Source organism: Trematomus bernacchii, unplaced genomic scaffold (assembly GCF_902827165.1).
Source record: "Trematomus bernacchii unplaced genomic scaffold, fTreBer1.1, whole genome shotgun sequence".
NCBI classification, from domain to species: Eukaryota; Metazoa; Chordata; class Actinopteri; order Perciformes; family Nototheniidae; genus Trematomus; species Trematomus bernacchii.
In genome coordinates this window covers 13,949,247-13,973,239 of record NW_022988050.1, presented here as the reverse complement: position 1 = coordinate 13,973,239, position 23,993 = coordinate 13,949,247, and the positions used below count along the sequence as shown (strand labels likewise).

Sequence of the window (23,993 nt, the reverse complement as noted above, 5' to 3'; positions counted from 1 at the left end):
CAGTAGCAGTAGCACTAGCAGTAGCTACTGACCATGCTACAGCAGTGAGCAGCAGAGGTGGGGAGAGGTGGGGCTATGGCTTCATGGCTTCATCGTTATCAGGAAATGATCGTATAGGGCGTACACACGGAGCTGTTTGGCCCCCCAGAGCGTTCCGTTTGCAGATCTATCCACCTTGGGACCCGTTATCGTTTGCGGGGTCCGTTTCCGCGTTTCCGTTACGGCCTCGTGTGAACGAACGGGCTATACGAAAGAGAAAAGTAGCGGATACAACTGTTTGCGTTCTCGTGTTAACAGCACCTAAGTGACAGGTCATCTCTAAGCATTTGACCAATCACAACAGAGCCAGCCAGCTAACCAATCAGAGCAGACTGGGCTCTGGTTTCAGACAGAGGGTGAAAAGAGGTGCTGCAGCACAGGCAGTTTGAGAAACATAAAGAGCTTTTTGAACATTATGTACACATGTCTCAGTAGAGGCACAAAATACAAATATGAAAATGAGCATAATAGGGTCACTTTAAGTCATTTCGAATTTCAACTTGTCTGCTTCTCTATGAATTTTAAATGTTGTTTAGGTAACTTCAATACATCACCTTGGGTTCTGAGAAATGTAGAATGAGCATTTGACGCTATTTTCTTAGATAAATTGTAAGTGTTACCAAGAAATTGCGAGTAGTTCAGTAGTATCATCTTTCCAGCTGACTCTTCTGAAGATCATAACAACCTACAGAAACGCAATAATGCACCCAATCTCATAATACATACGAACAAAAGTGCTCTCTTGTAATTAGCTCTCACAAATTGGCATATTCTGCCCTCTGTGAGACCTTTATTAAGCCTAATTTCAAATGCGTTCTAATAGAAAGAGATAAAACTGGCCCTGGGTTTACTAAAGTTCACACTCTTTACGAGGATCAGTTTTGCATGGACACTTCTCTGCCTCTGAAGTTTAATTGCAGCCTCTGTCATTATTATAAATATTTGGAAGGCGTTTACTTTTTTAATGAGCATTTCCATTTCAGGATCATTAGGATTTCCTGAGCTTGTTGATCTCAGACAAATCCCATCTGTGAACTTTGCCTTTCAGCCTCTCCCTCAAAAATGCTCAACGCTTTAAAGCAACAGTCCCAGACGCTGATGGTGTAATTAGTTTACGTCTTAGTAAATCAGACACTAATTACAAACAGATTGTGAGCGCAAATTGAATGAAAGGCTCAGCACAAATCTGCCCTGTGCTTTCACGTCAGAGATTAGGCTTTCCTTGTTGTTGTAACTATTACTTTGAATTGTTTTATATTTTATTTTTGCGTGACTGTTTTAAAATGACTATATAGTGAACGGTTTTGTATATCTATATAAATTAAAGGGTATGTATTACTTTTTTATTGATGCAGCTATTTGTGATGGTGTTATTTAGTCTCTTAATTGGTCAACATATTCACAGAGAAATAAATAGTATTGGTTACGTGCCTGCATGGGGGAAAGTACTAAGAGCTGAAACAATTAATACAAATGTGCTAATTCTTTGTCACTTTTCAAGCAAAAAAAAATCTGATTACAGTTTGTGAGGAATGTTAGGATTTTCTAAAAGATGTATGTATTATTAGCTACTCCTGATTTTTTTTTAACACACAGTTTATTGGCTTATTTCAGAACAATATTTATCCAAGTATATATACGTATTTAAATTAGAGGTTGAATAAACTGGTAGAAATAGGAAAATCTACATTATCGACCATCTGACGCTGTGAGCTATACTTAATATGCTCCTCACAGCAGGGTAGGTTTATCTACGTTCCCATAGGATCTTCCCGCATGCTGAGTGTGTGTACAGTATATAATGTATGCACTCTCTGTCATCTACCATCTTACTGTCACTTTAGATAAGAGCTTTAGTTAAGTGCTGTACAGTGAGGTTGATAGGAGCCTTGATATCAGACTGCATCTCTTCAGTGACCTCTACATTTACCACATAACCCCCCCCCCCCCCCCCCCTCCCCCAACACACATGTTCCACCCAGCAACAGCACCACACCATCTCCCGCTGTCAGGCCAATTATGATTAGCCTCAGCACACTCCCTCCTCCATCTCTCTTCTCTTTCTCCCTCCCCTGGTTTTCTGTCCCTACTTCCTTTCTTCATTTCCCACCTGCTATTAATCTTCACACCTAACGTCTTTTCATCATGCTTTTGTAGTCTGCTCCCCACTCCCCATCTCTTCATCTCCTTTACACCCACACTGTAATCTCCTTCACGCCACTCATTCATTACACCTCCTTCCCTGCTTTCTCCCCATATCCTTCCATTCATTAATCCGTCCTTATGTAACACCCAGATCTTAGTCAAATCAACTCTACTGACCAAAGGCGTCTTTTCACAAAGAGATACTTTGATCCAACAAATAGTAAAACCTGTCACTGGACTTCAGACACCATTACAGATTGACTTCAAAGGGACAGTTTATAAATGTCTAAAGGACATTTAGGAAGGCTTTAAAGGCTACCTTTCTGTCTTTAGGAAAGTAGTAGAGAAATAGAAACAATATTTTAGTTTATGCATAGACCTGTTTGGTAGCAGAGTAGAGTCAAACTGATTCACTGTGATTCTGGGTGAAATAAAACTTTATATAAAAGCTATAAATCATGATCAAAAGAGACAATAGCTCAAAAGTACAAACAACACAGTTGAACAGTTGAAATAATATTGCATACAAAGAAATGTTTTGTTGATTATTATTTGTTTTGAGATTGAGGATAGACCCCTCTGTGAATACTTTGACTGACAATGCCTGAAAAAAGCTGATCTATAGTTACATTTATCATGATAATGTAACTTTGGTTGGTCTTAGCACTGGCTCTGAAAGCTCTACATCTCACCACAGCTGTATCGGAGAATGTAAAAGCATGAATTTGTCTTATTTTTATAAAACAGTTTAACAATTTAAACTCGTCAAAACCTAGACCCTCCCAACACAGAAGACGCAGGTCCCTGATGGTGACTCACATCCGAACCTTCCTACCACTGAATAAAAAAGCAGTAAAATGTCAACAGATGAAAACAAATGACCCTTTGATTGACATATTGATTGCCTTTAACAAACAGAATAGGAGGCGCAGCCACTTGAGCAGTAAGTGCAGTCCCTTCAGTAATGAGCAACTAATTGTGGCAGCCTGGCATTGTTTTCTCTTTTGACTCATTGTGCTCCAGCATATTGATTTACCTAATGTGTACTCCATTCAGCCATGAGAGTCCTTCTGAAAGGCTAAACGCACAGCTGATCAGTGAGTAAGGTTTGTCTCACTGGTTACAACACACACACGTACACACGCTTGTTTAACCCCCCTGCTGTGTGGCCATTATGGCTCTGCAGTGCGAGGTAGCCCCCACCATCTGTGGAGCCCCCAGAGGCGGAGGGCTCTGCTTTGTACATTTCCGGTGGTGCTTCATCTCCCACAGATCTCTTAAACAGAGAGGTGTAGAGGTGGGAAGTGTGTCCTTTTGTTTAAGCAGAGCATCTGTCTGCGCTGCACTCCTCAGAGCAGCTTGCATAAGGAGCACTTATTGACCATCATTCACTCTCTGTCCTCTGGGACAAGGGAGAGTTCACCTCCAGATGCCATGCGGACAGACTACCAGTGGTCCGCTCACATGTTGCCGTCCGCTGCATCTTCTGCTTTCCTCAAGGGTATTGCAAGGAACTATGGGTCACAGGAGGTTAATCTTGGCCAGAACAGTGATGTTGGGTAAAGTGGCCACACTTTGTAGTGTCAGAATCAGAATACCTTTATTAGTCTCACAGAGGGGACATTTACGTTGTTACAGCAGAGAAAGAGCCACAGACAGCTTAATGTTACATATGTTACATACTGTATGTTACATGCATCAAAAAGTATTAAAGTAAAAAAAAAAAGTTATGATATAATAAATAAATATATATAATAAAAAAAAATGTAAAAGTTACACAATTTACAAAATACACATCCTGTAACAGTTATTAGGAAAGGAATGGCTTTAACCTATTAATAGTGTATATATAATATATATTACATCACAAACACCCCAATATGTCTCATGTATTTTTATTTGATCCATGAGTTCCATTAGAATTTGAAAAGTAAATAAACCATGGCAATTATTTTATCCCATCACAAGATTGCTCAGATGAAAGCCTTATATACTTGTTTGTGTTATGTGTCTTTTGAGAATCTGTATACAGTCAAGTGGCAATCTGTAAGATTTCAGTCCTGGTGGATTTGGGGATTTTCTATAAATGTAACAAGAACGCGATGTTGCTTGGTACTAAAAGGCCAAAGAATACCTGGGGGAGCTAAACTAATTATTGCTCACCATCACAGTGGAGTTACGAGGAAACTGACCTGACGTGAAGCTTTTACCTATTAAGAACTATTGAGCTGCCATCGCTGAGCATGTTTGTTTTCAGTTTGAGAGATTTTAACTAAAACCTTTAAGCTGGGGAATGTAAAATATTATGCTGTCACATTTAAGGATCACAAAATACATTTAATTCAAAACACCTCAGGGGCCCTCAGAGGCACTTTATAGGCAGCTTCTGCAGCAGCCTGGTTCTTGCTTTCTGTGCATTAAGAAGTGGAAATCCAAGCTAAGCATGTTAACAAAAAGAGCTTATGTTGACTGTTCATGTGAGTTCCAGCTTCAAATGGAGCCTCTTGGGAGTTTAGGAGCCTCATAATATTGTGAAATGGAATGTGTCTTCGGGGAACATGTTTTAGATGGTGATGAATAAGATGTTTTTCAGTGTTTTCCATGGCTCCTGACCTTTTTTCCAGTAGTTTGGGCCTGCAGCAGCATAGATGCTCAGACTCCTATAGCCTCCTTTTGATGTAAGCCTCGCTTAGGCAGCTCGACCTCTGACCTCCACTTCTCCATGGATACTAAAGACCGACCTCTCCCTTTTCTTTTGCTCCTTTCTATTCCTTTCAATACACTTTTTAATCAATACCAGTTTTTGCTGTCAGCGCATTTTCACCCCGTTCTTTAAAATGACCTACTTAGTAATCCCTCCCGTTGTGAGTACGGCTTTTTCTGCTCTGCAGCGAGAAGAAAAGATAACGACTGAGAAAGGGAGCCGACAATTAGAGACGGGGTGAAGCGATATCTATACCCGGATTCACTGCTCTTTCACAGCTTAGTAAATACTGCAAGCAAAAGCTGCCTTTAGGTATAAATGAATGCAGAGTATCTTCTGAAATAACCAAACACGGCTGCTGCAGAAGGGTTTCAGTGCTGCTCTTCATTTGCTCTTTTGGGGCATTGCCTCGAAACATTTTATTCTCTGCAGTTTGCCGCCGTCTTGTCGAGCTCTATAACACTTTATAGGATGCCTTTGGGCAAACTATAAAGGGAAATTGGAAATATGGAGATAGTAAGTTATTAGAAAAGTGTTTATGATACCCTTTTCCACAAACGTAAGTTAAAGGTAGGGTAGGTAAGAATGGAGAAACCAGCTTGAGTGCGCTATATAATTTGAAAGTACGCAGCCGAAAGAAATCTGCCCCTTCCTCCAGACATCCTTACAGAGCCCCTCCTCCAATACACACGAACGCGCACATGACCAATGAGGGCACGAGATAAGTTTGTGCACAGATGGAAGGCTGACAGGCAGGTAGGCCATCCAGTTATTTTAGCCGGGCCGGCTCAGATGATTGGTTGTGCTTTTTACAGCGCCACGGCTTCCACAGATGACATTTTTGTATGTATTTATTGTCAAAGCATTTAATGTATTCATTGCTATCGGGATGTTAAGAGCATTCCATGGAATATAACAAAAAGTGTTTCTGAAGTGAATTACCTACCCTACCTTTAATGCAGTCTTTTTAAACACGGGAAAACCAGCTAAAAATAGGTTAGGTGTAGTTGAGTCAATTCCAAAATGTCAAAAGAGACTGAAACGTTTTTAAAAGTTGTACATTGAGAGGAGAAGAGGGCAACATTCAGTATGCAGAAAAGTCAAGACTTGTTAACCGTGACTATAACTGATATCATCTCTCCACTCTTGAGATCTCCCTCTAGCCCTTTATTAATACTGAGCTAAAGCACCTGTATCATACCACTTTATCTGTATCTTAACTCGGCATGCCATCAAAACAGCTTGAGCTCCATTATTCATGCTCCACATCTGCAGTACTAGCAAAACTGTATAACTTAGGAACAGGGATGCTAATTCAAGAACTGCACCCAGACATCCTCTAAGGCAGTGTGCACTCTTTAAAGTGGGGCAGATGAGGCCAGTAAAGTTCCATCTATTCAAACTGGTGATGTTGCATTGTTTAACAGTCTTGTGATGGTCCCCCAGAATCAAAACTCTCGCCCCCATTAAAGGCCTGTTCAGATGTTGTGCTCCTCACTGCTCTGTGTCTTTCTGCTTCCTCTCCAGTGTGTATGTAGCACACAGGAGCACGTGAGATGTGTGATGCAGCCATGTGAGACTCAGAGAGGGTGTGACTGTGAGAGGAAGCAGGATGCTGTGTCAGGTCTGGTGTTACATGCACATTCATGTGGGTGGCTAAGAAGACAGGGAGAAATGTAGAAACATGCAAGGGGATTAGGAAACATGGACTGAAAACAACTTCTTCTTTTAGTATTTCTTTCATTAAAGTGTGACATTGAACAAAAGCTGATTAATAGTCACAATCCAAATTAGATGCTTAAAAAAACATTTGAATATTGCACAAGCTGCAAGGTATCCTAAAGATGACTCCCCTCACTCTCTTGCAGCACCACTATCTTTTAAATAAACCCGAACCATAGTTAATGATCCACCTTTCCGTAAAGATTGTGTCTCCTCCTGCTGTGTCTGAGGAAATGTGGAGATGCTCTTTTATAATGTGCCCAGGGAGCCTGGAGATAAGCCTGACTCTCCATCAATCATAAAGTGTGTGTGCTCCCTCGCTCCTGCCCCATGCTGCCTGACCTTCACACACACTCACACACAGTATACAGGACATGTTTTGATGCTTTCTCCTCTCTTTGCATTTGCTTTCTTGATCTCAGTGTGGTCTCACCAACTGAAATATTGATGTGAGGAGACTGTAGTTTGTTTTGTTGTTATGTGGAGAAAGTGCCATCCTTTAGTCTGGGCTGTGTGTGGAGGCACTGAGGCTCAGACAGATCAACAGCATGGGTCCATATCCTGCCCCATCTGCATCAACCTGCAGGGGTACAGGTGTCTGTGTGGATCTCTTTTGTATACAGTCCATTCCTTCAGAGTGGAAGAGTTGTGTCCCTGTGTACTCCTGACACAGTCTGCTCTATTCTCTTTTATTTGTACAATCTGTGTCTTGTTTTTCATGCTAATAGCTTCCTTTTTTGATGCATATGTTTACCTCCTACATTAGTCTCCATGAGAACCAAATATTAAGATGACCCATGGAATAGAAATGACATCCCTATATATACAGAATCAGTTGAGGCTGAAATGCTTTTCATGCTTATTTGAAGCACAAAATGTAATAAATAGAAGATGCTCTCTGACCAGATGTTAGATTGGCCTTGCTCATATTCAGGTTCATATTTATATTTTCTGTCTCTTCTGTGACCTGTTTACATGCTTTAATGTTCAAAGGGGTATTTATTTTTTGTCAAACTACCTGTGCTGCAGCACCTCTTTTCACCCTCTGTCTGAAACCAGAGTTTCTCTGTTGTGATTGGTCATCGGCTTAGAGATGTCCCACCCGATAGCCAATCCTGTAAAAGCGCTAGCCAAGAAAAGCGCAATGTTTACAGAGTGATGTCACTATGTTACGGAAGTAAACAAGAGAGTCCAATGGAGGTGTTTCAGGCAGGGGGGGAGTGTGTGGGAGAGAAACTCCCTCTGGAGGGAACTATGGGATCTTAGCCTTTGCAGACATTTGAATGTACAAAACACCTATATAATATGCTACAAGGAAGATAAAACCCCCCCAAAACATAATAGGGCCCCATTAATATAAATCAGATTGCACTGCAAGTTTTTATTTATTATTTAGAGGCAGGTGTGGGGGAAACTTCTGAAGCAATTGGAGTCAGGACTCAGAGAGACACGAGGAGAGCTGGAGCTTTGATGGCAAACACTGAGAGCTTCGGCCGGAGAATTCACAAGACATGTCACGGGCCACGGTTTGACCACACGGTTGAGATGCCACAATCAATTCTCAAGAACTCTTCTGTAGCTTGAGGTTTTAGTTCAGAGTGTAATAATCAACATTCTTCATCAGCGAGACTAAACAAATATGGACCCTGAATCTAACTAGAGCTGTCGTCCATAGAAAAGAATGTGCGCCAGGGAACATGATCACCTGCTTAAAGTCCTGAGTCTTTATACTGTAGCTCATCAGCTTTGCAGAATGCCCCCCCCCCTCCTTCTCCTCCTCCCCCTTGAGCAATCATGTTTTTTTAAACAGCAGAGAGCTTGGGGGAGAGCCAGGTACACTATTAGAGGGATGACTCAGAAGTGGGAGAGAAGGTAATCCTGGCTCTCCGATCTCAAAATATCCCTGCTCGTCCTTTTATTTTGCGGCTTTTCTCCACTCTGATACCTCTCGGCACCGCTCTGAGAATTCTTACCTATCAACTTGTATTTTACAGACCCATCTCGCCACTCTTTCACTCCTGCATTAGCCTCCAAAATGTAGTGTTGTACCTTATTTTTCACTCCTGTTCCTCTTTAAAGTAAAGAGGGTGTACTTTTGGTAGCCAGTGAGCCTGGGCTAGCATGGCATGAAGGGCAAAGACTCACAAAGGCAGCTGGGGGTAGGGAGAAGGAGAGAATTGATTTTCCAGAGAAGTCTGCCCTCGGGGCTCCGACTGGCTCCTGATGGAAAAGGCCAGCCAGTGACCTTAAGGCTCCACTGATCCTATGTTTCTATCCAGAGATGACGTTTTTTTTATTGCAAAGCCAGAGTGTTTATTCAGAGGCAAGCTTCAGCACTGCTGGATCAGAAAGGTGTCAAAGACCTGTGTGGTGCACCCAATGGAAGCTTTGTGATGGTGTTTATACTTAGTGTGTGTGTTGGTGTATTTCTGTGAATGTGAGCGTAACCCTGTTTGCCCTTCACGGAGAGCACAACACCCCCTCTGGCATTTCTGGGAGATGGAGAAGTAACGGGATGAGAGACGCTCGGAGAAACAGACGAATCACAACACACACACACACAGTCCCATCGGCTGGCTGGCAGCCATGACAGATGGGGGAGTTCAGTTCACAGGGGGGGGTTGCCATGGAAACGAGCATCAGTGCTACCCTGAGCCTCTCTGCATAAGCCGAGAGAGATAGAGAGGCTGCAGCGTGGGCAGCCTTTTGCTGCTTGTTTATGACTTATTGTTGCGCAACAAGTCGTCAGGTTCACGACTCATTTCCTAATTTTAGAAGCGAGGGACAGTGATTGGCCACTTGTGCGAATCCTAGTGTTTGCAGTTTATAGATTTGTTTACGAACGACAGCCATGATCAGTAACTGTGTCAGGGAGAAAGTGTGTCACGCCGAGCGGACAGAGGGATATTTCCTCCCCTCCTCTCCTCTCTGCTTCACATTTACATGACATCCTCTCCCTGCCACACAGAGGACGATTATCACATCCATCCTCTCATTCCCCTCTACGTTTACATCACATTACAGTCTCCTCACTCTGAACAGCAGCTTCACACTTTCTGCCCTTTTTCTCCTCGCTCTTTGATTCCTGTCATCGATCCCGTTTAAGAGCAAACGTTGCAGAGCACCAATCGGCCCAGGAGGGGTCTAACTAGATGTGACAGCCGCTAAAGGCCAATCTAGCCCGACAACACCATATGGATCCTTACTTCGACAGCCCTCCTGCTCCATTTCTCCTGTTACTTATCTTCATTTGTTCTTCACATGTGCTGATACATGCACTCAGAGATGATTTTAGAGTATACAGCAGCATAATCATGCACATACACTATTATTCTCTCACACACACACACACCTGTTTCCTCTGCCTTGCACAATCAATGTCATAAAACAACACTCGAAACAACAACAAAAAATGTCCCTTAAATTATTTTGGCTTCTTCAAATGCTCCTTCTAGCGTTAAATGTTTCAAACTATGCCACCGAGCATATACACTATTTTGTTATCAACAAGGCTGTAGGCTAATCTGCAACCTACTGATCAATGAAACCGTCATTTGAAAGGAATTGTTCCACTTTTTTGGAATGAGTTACCTGTATTTGTTTTTTGCAGTTAGATGAGAATATATATAATCCTTTTGTGTTTATGAGGTAAATATGCTAGCTAGCTTAGCCTATTAGCTAATCATATTATAGGCATTTAGGACGACATGATCAGAGCAGCTGGTCACATCATATTTGTTTTAGTCAAATGATTTAATAATATAACCTTATAACCATATTAGATTTGTTAAAGAATTTCCTATATTTTTGAGTAGGCAACAGTTTATACTGACGGCTCTGTGCAGCTATTGTCACAATATCAGATATTCACTACATGACTAAAAGCATTCATCATAACTACATTTGCACAATACCAAATAAAACAAATAAAGCTTACATTTAAATTCACCTTTAACTTTGTTTATCAGGGGCTTTGGGGGAGGGAGAAACGATTAATGATTTAGGGAGCGCTGGATTATTTATACTCTATTAGCATCTGTGTATAATTAACATAATGTATATACTGTATATATGCACATTGACCAATAACGTCTTAAAACAATTCAGATGAATACATACAGTATTTCAAATGGCTTGTGGTGGTTGACTCCAAATGGAAAGTGTAGTTATTTTTCCACTACCTGGTCTACCTGCTGCTGTTTGATTATCATCAAGCTGAGATTTAATGGCATATTTGTCACTTCTTGGCAATCTACACACAGCTCCATCCAAAAGAAACTGGACTATCGGTCTAATCAGCCAGGTCTTAATGTGCTTCTAATCTCATTTAGGGATGTGGGCAGCTGAAGGGTTTTAAACATGTATTAGTTGCCACCTAATCACCTTGGTGACCTCTGAGCCAAGAACTATCTCACATCTCAATATTATCTTTAAACACACTATCCCTTCTCTTCATTCACAAACAAATCATCTCTTACAGTACATACAATATCTCATGTCTGAAAATACTACTGCAAACAGAGTAATGGTATGCGTGTGTAAGAGTGTGAGAATATGCATGAGTGAAAGAGATTGAGTTTATACGAGAGTACGGTGTGTGTATGTGGGATCATGATGACGTGTGTGAGAACAAGTATGATGAATGGCCGGAACAGCCTCTCATACCTCCGCCCTCACACACAGGGGTCACTAATGGATCTGCATATTATATTCCTGTACATTAAACTATGTGAGGATGTAATGCGTGGCAGGCATATATATCACTGTTGTAGTAACTGTATATGGATTAACCTTGATTGTATGTGTGAGTATTCTTCTCCTGTGCTTTACCTAATGTATCCTTACACCTGCCAATAACCTAATCCCCTTTTTCCATCTCTTCTTTCCTCTGTCCAGTGAGAAGAGGAAGCTGCAGGTGAACATCACGAGTCCCATCCAGTGCAGCATGAACGGGAGGAAGTGCACGGTCATCGTCGAGCCCAAGATCAACCAATCACAGCCAGACTTCACCAAGAGCAGATCGGGTTACATCCTGGCTGTTCCTGGCAACTAAAACAAATGGGCCAAATGAAAACCGTGACAGCTGATTTCAGAAGCAGGCCGGGATGATGATGATGATGATGATGATGATGATGATGATGATGATGATGATGATGATGATGATGATGATGATGATTCAGCTCTGATTCACTTCTTTTGTGTCACCAGCATCTGATTGTGTGATGATTTAGATAGCTCTGTAGGAGGGTTGTGGTAATTAAATCCTCCGTATGCAAAGCCATGCCAAATTTGACCTGTTTCGTAGACTTCTATGCAATGTTACTATGAACAGGAAGTGTGCTTTACGCCTACATACAAGATACACAGGTTTTTATAAAATGCACTACAGGATAATCCACCAAAGTGGTGTTCTTTCTTTTTGAAAATCCAAATTTCATATGATTTGCTTTGTGCAATATTTACTTTATCGTAGTAGTTAAGATGAGAGGAGATTAGTGGGGGGGAAATAGAAAAAGGCTCTACAGGAATTTATACTTGGGGCAGCTCCCTGGGTAGTACAAATCTAAACCGGCAGTAAGATGATATTTATGTATGACTGATTCTTCATGAACTTGATTGATTATATGCTCTAAAGTAGAAGAAAACCCCCTTTTTGTGGTATGTATTCTAGGGAATATTAATGAAGACTTACCTACCTACCTGGTAAATGAAAGGAAATGCAGCGTCCACTTTGAGTTATGAAATGTTTACAATCACGTGAGAACAGCGACGTGTGATTCAGTGGTTCAGTCCGTGTCTGAGGCACCGACTCTAAACTCATCGTAGACGCTGACCAGGATGTGTTGAGCATGTCCTGATCAACCTGCTATGCAAAGTGTTACACATCTATTAATTTAAATCCTGCTTTGTATACTCTCTAATGCAATATGTACTTTTATAATCCTCTAATACTGCTTATATATTAAAGATAGAATATACCTTTTGTGACGGCACTTAAACTGCATTAATAGATACTAGATATCCAAAGCATTATATTTTCCAAAGTATATTCAATTCCTAGACTTAAGTTTAGTAACAGAGTGTTGCTGGCCAGTACTGTATAATCCCACGTGAACTCCAGCCCCTGAACGTAGTCTCATTGTCTGTCTTTGTGGTGGGTGAATAGCCTAATGAACTGTAATGTTCCTTAATCCTGTGGAATAGACACATCTCCCACTCATCAGACTGTGTGTGTGTGTGTGTGTGTGTGTGTGTGTGTGTGTGTGTGTGTGTGTGTGTGTGTGTGTGTGTGTGTGTGTGTGTGTGTGTGTGTGTGTGTGTGTGTGTGTGTGTGTGTGTGTGTGTGTGTGTGTGTGTGTGTGTGTGTGTGTGTGTGTGTGTGTGTGTGTGTGTGTGTGTGTGTGTGTGTTGTAGTGTGTGTGTGTGTGTGTGTGTGTGTGTGTGTGTGTTGTGTGTGTGTTCAGTAGCTCCTTGTAGCTCTCCTCTTCTTGGCTCTGAGTGAATGTCCACAGTGAAGGAGTGAAGTCTGGAATCAGACTGCTGGCCTACTTTCCCTCCCTGTCTAATAATGGGTGAGACATTTTGTGACTATTTGGAGACATTGGCTGTGGACGAAGTCTAGTTAGGAAGGTTCCTTACTAAATAATCGCTAGGTAACCGCATGATAAAAGCTGGTGGAATCCTCTTGTTGCTAAGGAAAGATGCTTTAGTACTTTTTATTCCCCAAGTATAACAGACTAGTCCATCCTTCAACATCTATCATTTCTGATTACTGCCTCTTTGCACAGGAAATGCTCATTGTCAAATTTAGAGGGAATGGATTAGTTTGTCTTCATTTCTACATGAAGTTGCTTTATTTTCAGGTCCTCATGATGACTTGACAGTAACTTGTTGGGATGAGAAAAGCAGAGATGTATCATCTCTACCCACAGAGACAAAGAGAAGAGAGACAGGGTTCTGCCCCCCCCCCCCCCCCCCCCCCCCCCTCTCTGTGTCTGGCCCAGTTGGCGAGGCAGAGGCACTCCTGTCGTCTTTACTTCAACAAGAAGGAAAAACTTGTTAACAATCACATGTTAGCGACGGCGCTCTAATTGTTCCCGAGCGTTGTGCAGTCCAGTCGTTTATCTTAATTAGTTTGCAAGTGTCCGTGTCTTTTGGTTTGGAGAAGCAAATCTCCTTCCTTTGCACGCCGCGGCTCTGTGGAGGCTGACCTTGTCCTGACACTTTGATGCAGAAGAGAATTGTTTGGGGAAACTGGTGCATTCATTGTGTGGAGTAAGGACGTGACATTGGTAGCATTAATGGCGCAGAGGTGTGTGTGTGTGTGTGTGTGTGTGTGTGTGTGTGTGTGTGTGTGTGTGTGTGTGTGTGTGTGTGTGTGTGTGTGTGTGTGTGTGTGTGTGTGTGTGTGTGTGTGTGTGTGTGTGTGTGTGTGTGTGTGTGTGTGTGTGTGTGTGTGTGTGTGTGTGTGTGTGTGTGTGTGGACTCTAACACTGCAGCTCTCCATCCCCTCCAGCACAGTAACGTCGCACAGGGCTTCTCCTCTCCTCCTCCTCTGTTCACCGCTCATCGTTAGGATGGACTCCGTGCCACTTCTCACTTCAGCGATTCTCTTTCCTTTTCTTTAGGCAAAAAGGGGGGTGGGTGAACAAAGCCTCGCTTGGCATCCTCTTCTTCTCCACTTCCTTTATGTTCCCCTCCCTCCCTCCCTGCCACACTCTTCTTCCTCTGTCAGATCACTTCTCTTCTCGCCCAGTAGGGCTGTCTGTACTGTGTTTTTTTATTCTTTCCGTCCTATGCCCAGGAGGCGTGGAAATAAAGAGGCGAAATACACCACAACAACACTTCGCAAACAATAGGAGTATTATGCAGCTATGAAAATGAGAAAGACAAAACAAAATGTTTATAAAACAAATGAAATGGAAAAGCTGTGGTTCCAAAACCTGTTAACGGATTAGGATAGTCATTTTCTATTTTTGTTATTATCAAATCCCATGAAAACAAACAACGTGGTATCTGTCTCTCATTACTTTGGGACAGAACATTTGTCCTAAATCTTCAAAAACAGCTGACAATATGTATTTTTCATTAAATTGAAGCTGTTTCTTATAGTAAATGAGTTACTACTTGTTAGGGACTATTTTTTGTAGCGGATGAATCCACATGTTGTGTTCTTGATAATGAAGGACAGTGTTAGCCAGGGAAACAGTGTGCCAGTGATTTGATTTTTTTTTTATGATTCTTTTTGTTGTATTGAGTTCCAATCAGTCAAGATTACATTTGATTCATTATCAGCTTTACCGCAGGTGTAAAAATCACTTTTCCTAATAACGCTTTATAATACTGTAAAAGAATGTCAAATATGAATGTTGACACTATGATATTGTGCCATGTGTTTGTCTCTTGTTCTATAGTGGGATCTTTTCCTCTAGCTTAACTACAACACTAATACCAAGCCTATCCATGTTAGCCAAAGGGTAAAACATTCCAATTTATTTCCCATAATTTATTCCATACTCTGTATACATCATTCAGAATGTGCCTCATTTTATTAAGTTTGTATTTTGCATATTTTGTGATTACGTACCGTAAATATTCTGTCATATCCAGACCAAGTCTAAAGGGACCTTCCCCGTTGTAATATTTTTTTTGCAAATGAACTCCGTATAAATGCAGATTCCATGATGTTCCATAATTAAAAAATATTTCATTAATCATTTTATTAATAAATGTATTTGCATCAATAGCTGCTGTCATTTTCTTCCTAGTGTGTGTGTGTGTGTGTGTGTGTGTGTGTGTGTGTGTGTGTGTGTGTGTGTGTGTGTGTGTGTGTGTGTGTGTGTGGTGTGTGTGTGTGTGTGTGTGTGTGTGTGTGTGTGTGTGTGTGTGTGTGTGTGTGTGTGTGTGTGTGTGTGTGTGTGTGTGTGTGTGTGTGTGTGTGTGTGTGTGGGGTCAGATAAACTGTTGTAATGATGTTATTCTGTCTCTAATGTTTCCCGAGGCCGTACTGTGAGGCTGGAGCTCATCGTTAATCCGCCGACTAACAGCTGTTTCAGCGGGTGACGTGGAAACAGCTCAAAACCCCTGCAGTCGGCATGACAACGTTGCTTCCCACTGCCACTGTGTGAACCATCAGCAGCCTACTCAGCAGGGTGTATAATCCACTGATGGATGACTATCTGCAGAGTGGGACGACTCTGTTTCCCCCGCAGGGAGGTGACTGAGTCAGACAGGACTCACTGACCTGGTGGTTAAATGAATGGGAGTTAATGGAGAGAGAGCGATATGCAAAGAAAACACTGACCCACACTGATCTGCTGTGTGAGGAGATACACACTGATTCACAGGGATGCTTCTTTACATGGGAAGATTCTTGTCGCTATGGAAATAATACATTGATTTTTAAAGATTATTTCCATAGTTGTGTTTTGGACATAAACACGGTTAATTTGATTGACATGTGTATGATGAACACTGGCAGAAAGTTAGAATATTTCTGTTTATATTAATTGTATTTATTTTAAAAGGTGAGACTTCCTGAACCTTCTCGGAAATGAAATTTTGTTGTGTTTTACATGTTTAAACTAAATATCTAAATGTAAACACACACATAGGAATACAGACTGATATGAGGCTGATTTTCCACACCCTCCTCCCATCAGGCGGTCATTTGTAAATGTTAAACAGCTTCTTTGATTGAGAAGGCATAACCACTTAAAAGCAAGGGAGCGTGAAGAAAAGACCGTAAATATATTTTGTAAAACGATCTAAATAATTGTGCAATATATGGTTGGCAAATTCAGTTTCTTCCACTTCAGGTGTCTGTTGTACAAATAATAACAAGCCCAAGATCCTTCTTCGATCCCTCTTAAAGGGACAGTTCACCCCAAAACACAAAATATACTTAACATACCCAACAACCGTACAACTGCCTAGAATGAAAGCGTGCATGAACTCATGGAAGAGTGACAGCGAGAAATGTAAACAATGACATCCTCCTCAGCTGAGCTGTAACGAGAGCTAGCTTTGTCAAAGCATGTTTATTTTCACACATTGATATGGTGGGTGTACTTCAGTAGATAGAATAGGAAGAAAACATTTTCCTAAAAGAAGCTGCTCATAAAAGGGTCTGTGGATGATCTCAAGGGAACAGATCATGGTTTCCTCGAAAGAGAATGTCTTTTTGTTGATTTTACATTTTGTTTCTTTTTAAACACAAGTGCCATTTAGTTCCATTATATTGGAAAGAAGTCAGACATCTCTACATCCGATATCTCCATCACTCAATTCACACCAAGGCCATCTAGACGGATAAATAGCACTACAGGTAACAAGAAATTATTTTATTATTATTTTGTTGCGTACTGTTCCTTTAAGGCTTCTCCCTATCACAATTGGAGAGCGTTATACTGTACAGTGATTAGAGTTTGTGGGCTTAATTCAAGAATGAACTTGACTTGAGTAACCTGGTGTCCTCCCAGTGGCGACTATAAACAATGTTTTCATAAAGGAACTATTTTCTTTCTGCCGATGTACACCTGCAAGCACTGACTTAATTAACTTTAAACCATATCACCAACCAGTATGTTCACCTGCTGGAAGGTTTGTTTGGTAGAAAGACAATTGTTCCTACGTGAACATGCTTATAACAAAGTATCTGTATTTTCTCGAGTAAGTGGACATTTTAACCAGATAGACGCAGACATTGGGAGCAATTTGGCAGTCAATGTCTTTGTTTAGGAACACTGACCCCTTTAGCATCTATAGAAGATCAAACCACCAACCCTACAATTAAGTTGGATTGAGGGGCTGTTGAGCAAAACCCTAACCCCCCCAAGTTAACCATCAAGCACCACCTTTTCTTTTAACATATGTTAAATGTCATATAGTTAGTTTGCAAAGTGCAGATTTGCACATGAGTGCTAATCAGTCAACAGCTGGAGGCACAAAAACACAAATGGCCACCTTCAACGATCAGTGCATTTTATTTTTCCATCACAGTACAAAAATAAATGAAAATAAGCAGAAAACCAACCGAAAAAAAAGGTTCAATTACATTAACAGCTTTTTTGTCTTTTTCAAAAAGAACATTTTTATTGAACAGCATGGACACCCCTCCCTCACCCCCACTGAGGGAAACTGAAATCCTAGTAGCAGTGTGGTTGGTGTATGCTTCATGTCCATAAGAAAAACAACATGTCACACATTCTTCTGTACAAATAAAAAGCTGCCAGTCACTCACACATGCACACACACATTCACGCACACATGCGGCCATCGAATGCCTCCCTTTCTGAAGTTCTTCATCACTGTTTCGTTATTTTTTATCTACAAAGTACGCAACAAGATACAGAAAAAGAATTTGACTTTAACTATCACTTGAGTCTTTTTTCATATTTTATAAGCGTTTTGAAAGTATTTTCTCAAACAAGTACTCAATGATGCAAAGTGGAGAAAAAAATGGCACATTTCGAGTGAATCGGGGGGAAAGTGGACAGAAAGAAAACCAATGGGGGTGTATTCATGAGGCCCTTAACCCCGAAAGCCCTGCTTTTATTCTGCCTGAGCAGAATCCCATCCAAAGTGCATGCCAGTACAAACACTCCAAATGAACTTCCTCCACACAGCAGAGGAGGCTGCTCATTACCTCTGATTCACACTACAGGAGCGAAAAGCCTTCAATCCTCTGGGAACACATTTAAAACATGACAGAGGCATTTTGTTGGCACTACCATTATGCTTGTTTGACAGCTTATTTAGGATTTCTTAGATCGAAATACTGTAGCTTCTCCAGTGATTGTAGTTTTTATATAACATACAAATCGAATTGTTCCTGTTTTGGTTCTCATGTGGTTGCCATTGCAGCCTGTCAGTGTTATTCTGGTGGTTTCTATGATTGAAAGTGTGATTATTCCTATAGAGGTCATCTCCCGCAGCCTCTTGATGAATGTGATGTCACCCTGCATTTGATTTACACAGAGGCGACGCTGATGGAAAATCCTCAAGGTGCTTTTCTGCAGTGAGTGCCTTCAATATAAGGAGAAGTGTGATATGTGGGACAGCAGTTTGCAGAGTAGATGTTTTTTAAGGGCAGTTTTTCAGGTAAACAGATGTGTTTCTGTCAAGGTGTCCTGGATGATGTCACTTTGGTAATGGTCAGATTTGACATTGTTTTTTTCTAATTAGGTGTTCATCGATAAATTCCCGCAACATTCATTTGCATTAACCAGATCAATCTTCATTCCCACCAAAGATAAGCAGGACCCCTCCTCACATCCTTCCCCTTCTCAAAGTCTCTCATCCCGATCCTTCTTTAAAATTAGATGTGCCTAAATAAATACGTAAATGGCAATAAATTAGGTGTCAGTAAGTAGTTAGTAGTAGAGGAAAAACCCATCCCATCTTTCAACAGCTGGACCTGTGGGGTTTTCATCAAAGATATGGCACTGTTATTTTAAACATTTTCTATGCTGAATCATAAGCACGAAATTAAACATCATTCCAAAAATTGAAGAAAGTACAAAAAGAATTTCCCTGGTAAACAAAAAGCCTATTTTAGCAAGCAGAGCTAAATAAACTAGTGTCACTTTGTTCACAGCATTCTCTAATGTAGATGCAGTTGGCTTACAAATCAAGTAAAAATAAGAATATTGTTCCTACCCTCTGTAAATCTCTGTAAAATTGCATGGCACACGTGCAAAACATTACATTTCTAAGTAAAAAAAAAAAAAAAAAATCAAAGAAAACTTGTTTCAGAAAAGCAATAAATAAGCCTCCATAGGTGTACGCCTGTGGGGAGTAAAACATCCATTATTTTTTTCTAGATGAAAATAAGTTAGGTATTTCTGACTGACTCATCAAACGTCCTCTGGCTGTTGTCAAAAAAGTCCCACAATGCAATGTTTGCTTATTGTCAATCCATCTGTTTCCTCTTGTCCAGTGTACAGCCACAAACAGAAAGCCACAAAAATATGGATCCAGCATCGATGGCCCCTGCTGTTCTCTCAGATATGCATCGCAGCAAAAGATGTCCACTCGTATCCGTGTTAATGGAGGGGACGAGGTGTTGGCAAGAGCCACAGTTTGCAGCCGAGTGGGAATGGGAATGGGAATGGGAATGGGGGGGGGGGGGGCTGTTCATCCGTGATGCAGGAAGAAAGCCAGTCAGGCGATGGCCCTCGCCCTCCTGCAGTAGGCAGCACATCACATGGTCAAACAGTCAGAAGGTCACTGGTAGGCTGCCGCAGCATTCGTCCTCTCCACATTCATTGCTGTAGATGTTCCTCTTCTAGTTTTGTCTGCATTGTCTGTTTAAGATTTTCAGTGTTTCATATAGATATATATCTGTACGTTAGCAAAGGATTCACCCCAGGTCTGGCATTTGTATTTTACTATACATCATCCTCGGAAAAAACCCTTTCATTCTCGGGTTTACGGAAAATCCATCCATTGCTTGTTTGAAAAAACATTTTGGCGTTGTCAAATGGATGTCATCGAGTGGCAAAACCCCCATTTTTAGGTGACAAAAATGCAAACGTTTGTAATCTCTCCCCCTCCAGAGTGAAAGATTCAGTCATACTAGTTACAAAGTTGTTATAAATGTTCCTAATTGGCCTAGTCCTACTTCAATTTGGACGATAATAAATAAATAAATAGCATCACAAACCATCTTTCTTTTGAAATGCCAGACTGGTGTTTAACCCCCCCCCCCCCAGCATCCCCTCACCGGTCCAGGCCGATGAGTAGGCGGCTCCTCTCCTCCTCCTTCTGGCTCTCGTTCTTCAGGTCGGCGAACACCTGGGTGAAGTAGTGCGGGTCGGAGTTGATCTGCAGCATCTTGGCGCTCATCAGGTTGATGATGGACAGGCAGCGGTCCCAGAACGTCTCCTTGGAGCTCTCCACCAGGAAGGGCTTCAGGGGGTAGGAGATCTCGTTGCCCATGTAAGAGTAGGACAGGTAGAGGCAGGTGAGCAGCACGGCCTGCAGCTCGTGCTCCGTGGCCACCTCAGATGAGACCACGTCGCGGCACAGCATGTAGACGAAGACCACGTTGGCGGGGGTGATGAAGCCCTGGTCCTGCCAGCCCTGCAGCAGCAGAGAGCGGTCCACGCTGCGCAGCCACAGCACCGGGTCCGTGGGGGACAGGTGTTTGAGCCGGTAGCAGCGCCGGCACAGGAACTCCCCCAGGCAGCGCAGGAGCTCGCTGGTGGAGGCCTGGACTATCACCCTCTTCGGGGTCCCGGGGGCCACGTTGGAGGTGGTGAGAGGAGCCTTCTTCACAGAGGCCACTGTGTTGTTGGAGGCCTTGGTGAGAGCTGGAGTGCTTTGATCCTGGGCGAAGGAGGACAGGTTGGCACATGACTGGGACTTCTTCAGGTTCTCGTTGTTGAGCTGGGTGACGTTGTTCTGGTAGTTCCCATTGGGCTGCACCTTCTTGGAGCCTTTCTTCTTGGCCGACACCGCCACGATGCGCTTCCATGGGAGCACGTTGATGAGCGAGTGGCGCTTCAGGTTCTTGTCTTTGGCGTTCTTGCTGTTCTGGACGGCCGTGTAGTGGCCCACCGTGGCCGGCCCATCCTCAAAGAGGGCCGCCTTTCGGTAGCTAGGGGACAAAGACAGCACGGTTCCCATGGTGACTGTAGGGGGGCTTCCAGGGGCTTGAGCCGCACTGGGTCAGAAGAGGGTCTGCCAGGGGAGATCCTGAGGGGCTCAGAGCCGCTATGCTGCTGGGAGCTGCGAGTCCCGGGCTAGAGGCTGCCGCTGGGCATCTAAGGCCTGGGAGGAAGAGATCCTGCAGCTTTTTGAGAGGAAGAAAATCTCCTCCACTCTGCTGGATTTCAGCTGTCTGTCTGCGTCTCCTGATGGCCACTGCAGGAAGCAGAAAACATCAATATTTAGAAGAATAGCTGGCGAAGGATCAATGACTCTTAGATTATCCATAGGATCTTCAAAAAGCAAATACAATGTATCCAATCTCAGATCAATTCTAGATTATTCAGCTTGCATGTGGTAATATCAGGGTTATCAGTTCTTCAATGTTCTCATGAATGTGTGCTTGAGTGCTTTATCTGACTGCACCTCAGGCTTATTAGCAGTATTGATTTGACTCAGTAAGTGGTGGGATGGATCAGTAAAGCTTATGCTAATTAATTCAAAAAAATATAGAACCCTGCTGCTGCATGATCAATGTAATAAGCATCCTGAATGTACAAACATGTCGGTGTGATGCTGCAGCTGAAATGCATAATCTGCAATGAGCATATGAATGGTGATAATAATATAGGAGATCAAAGATGGGAAGGAATTAGTCCACATTTAATGAAAATGGATATGATGAATATATGAACATATTATAATGAGAGAGACATATTTTATGGGCAATGGCCGACGAGCCACCATGCGCCACCCCCTCACTAAAATGGAAGACTGTAAACGTAAACACCTTAATAGGTGAAGGTCGCCTGCTGCATATACAGTAGCATATTAAAACACAAATCCAAGGTCATTCCACGTCTATTAAAACTAGCAAACAGATGTATGATTCTGTCTTTGCACGACATGTTTTCCTCCTCGCTGCAGTATCTACTGTATGCATACGTCTCTCGATGATCGACTTTGATCGCTTGCGCAGGATCCGAGCCTCCATCTTTCATTCCATCACCCTGTTATCAATCTGATCCATCAAAAATTCCGAAACATCAGTGTTAAATGTCAATTCACTGGGTTTAAAGAGCATGTATTGGGCTTCTTGTTGTGTGATAAGGGCTTGTGTACATCGGGTACTCTCCATGGTGCTGAAACTGAGTGTCTGCGTCGAAATAAAAATGATGGCCGTGATAGGCGGTGGCTAAGATATTAAGAGAACACTCTTATTTTCTTCCAATCTGTAAACATCTTACATATGGTGCTGCATTTAGCTGCCTATATCTAATTTATTTCAATTTATTTCAATTTAGTTCCCTATTTCCCTATTTATATAGCCGCACATCCTCTGTGTTATCCACCAAATATATTTACAATGTGAACGCATGCAACAATATGTACCAAAATGAAAATAAACTCACCAAATGTCCTTCTCAATGAGGATATATTTCGCTGTAACGACGATGCTCCGCGTCCCGAGCCTGTTTTCCTCACAAGACGCGTTAAAAGCGTAAAACCATCTCCAAGAAAAGCAATGAACCCAAGAAAATAATCCGAGTCGAGGCGAAAAATAAAAAAGATCCAGCTGTGGAGGAACACGCCTGGTGTCGGCGATGCGCAGACGATGGGAGGCAGTTGTGGAATGGATGCTTAGATGAAGATGTGCTCCTGGTCCTCCTCGGCCGTGAGATGCGGATGCTGCGAGGGCTGATGTTGTGTTGTGTCACTGGCTCAGTGAGGAGGACTGGCGGAAAGGCGGTGGTGGGGCGCCGCCCTGCGCTCTGTGCGCGCTGCTGCCTCTGCTGGAAACCACTCCGCCTATAGAAGAAGCACAGCATGCAAACTGAACCCGCTGAACTCACAGGATGTTTTTCTTCATGACACCATTATCACCAATAACTCAATCAACAGCATCCACCTATAAGCACCAGTTGATAGGCAAGATCGATCAAAGCCTATACTGAGTAGTACTTTGCAGGCGATTGTGCGATTTTAATCCCCGGATAGGCTTATTTATCTCATCATATAGGCTACTGTATTTATATGTTCCTACAGTCCTCTAGTGGGGGCGTGCCTGTATCTGTGCTACTCCAATATGAGATAGCCCGTCAGACCAATGCATAATTTAATTGGCAGATTGTGTTTCTTTATTCCATTTTTAATTATATCCTCTTATAGACCCCAGATAAATATATATATATTAAAATTGTTGTTAAATTGTTCCTGCTTGGGGAATCACCGTTGTGGATTCGGACGTAAGGATGCTGAAGTTTGATCATAATATATATGGCTTCAGAGGAGTATTGCATCTCGCTTTAGATGACTTAATTCTTAAATGAAAACAGAAAACGTGAAATGGTGTCACATTATCAAGAAAACTATTGAATTTTGGCTTTTGGTAAGCATTTGGGCACGTATCTTTTAAAAATGATAGGTCCCTGTTTTTTAACCCAAATGATTTATTATGATACCAGTATATTTTATGATATTCACCTTGTTGGCCTTTTTTGTTCAGAAATGTATACGCTAATACAGTCTATCTATATGCCAATTATTGGTTTGTTCTTTTTTAAGGTTTTTAAAAGCACATAGCTTACCTAAGGAATTACATGTGTCGATGTGTAGGCTATGTCCATGTTTTAGGCTATAGCCTACATCCTCTGCGATGAGTAACATTACATGAAATAATTCCACCGGGCTTATATTGTCCAACTAACTCAGGAAATATGACTCCTAAAAA

At 42.0% G+C, this 23,993-nt stretch overlaps 2 protein-coding genes across 3 annotated transcripts in view; one reads left to right on the top strand and one right to left on the bottom strand.

Annotated features, from left to right (window-relative positions):
• myo1d (myosin 1D) overlaps window positions 1-12,898 on the top strand; it is a 100,423-nt gene extending 87,525 nt beyond the window's left edge. The window contains exons 22-23 of one of the 2 annotated variants that reach the window (XR_004555053.1): window positions 11,507-11,714; window positions 11,745-12,898. Coding sequence is in view for 1 of the 2 variants with exons in the window: in XM_034119436.1 (XP_033975327.1) it covers window positions 11,507-11,663 (157 nt within the window). In the remaining variant the exon portion in view is untranslated. Of the gene's footprint in view, window positions 1-11,506 lie in introns of both variants that reach the window. The other variant, XM_034119436.1, reaches the window with a different exon arrangement.
• A 4,687-nt stretch (window positions 12,899-17,585) lies between these two features.
• On the bottom strand, window positions 17,586-22,918 carry cdk5r1b (cyclin-dependent kinase 5, regulatory subunit 1b (p35)). The gene is made up of 2 exons (XM_034118916.1): window positions 22,675-22,918; window positions 17,586-21,478 (listed from the first exon to the last, which is right to left on the bottom strand). The coding sequence occupies exon 2, from the start codon at window positions 21,239-21,241 to the stop codon at window positions 20,333-20,335; it is 909 nt and encodes a 302-aa protein (XP_033974807.1). The 5' UTR covers window positions 21,242-21,478; window positions 22,675-22,918; the 3' UTR covers window positions 17,586-20,332.
• Window positions 22,919-23,993: the final 1,075 nt, after the last annotated feature.

Bases quoted from the DNA above. Each gene is read 5' to 3' on its own strand.
- cdk5r1b (XM_034118916.1), bottom strand. From the start codon at position 21,241: ATGGGAACCGTGCTGTCTTTGTCCCCTAGCTACCGAAAGGCGGCCCTC.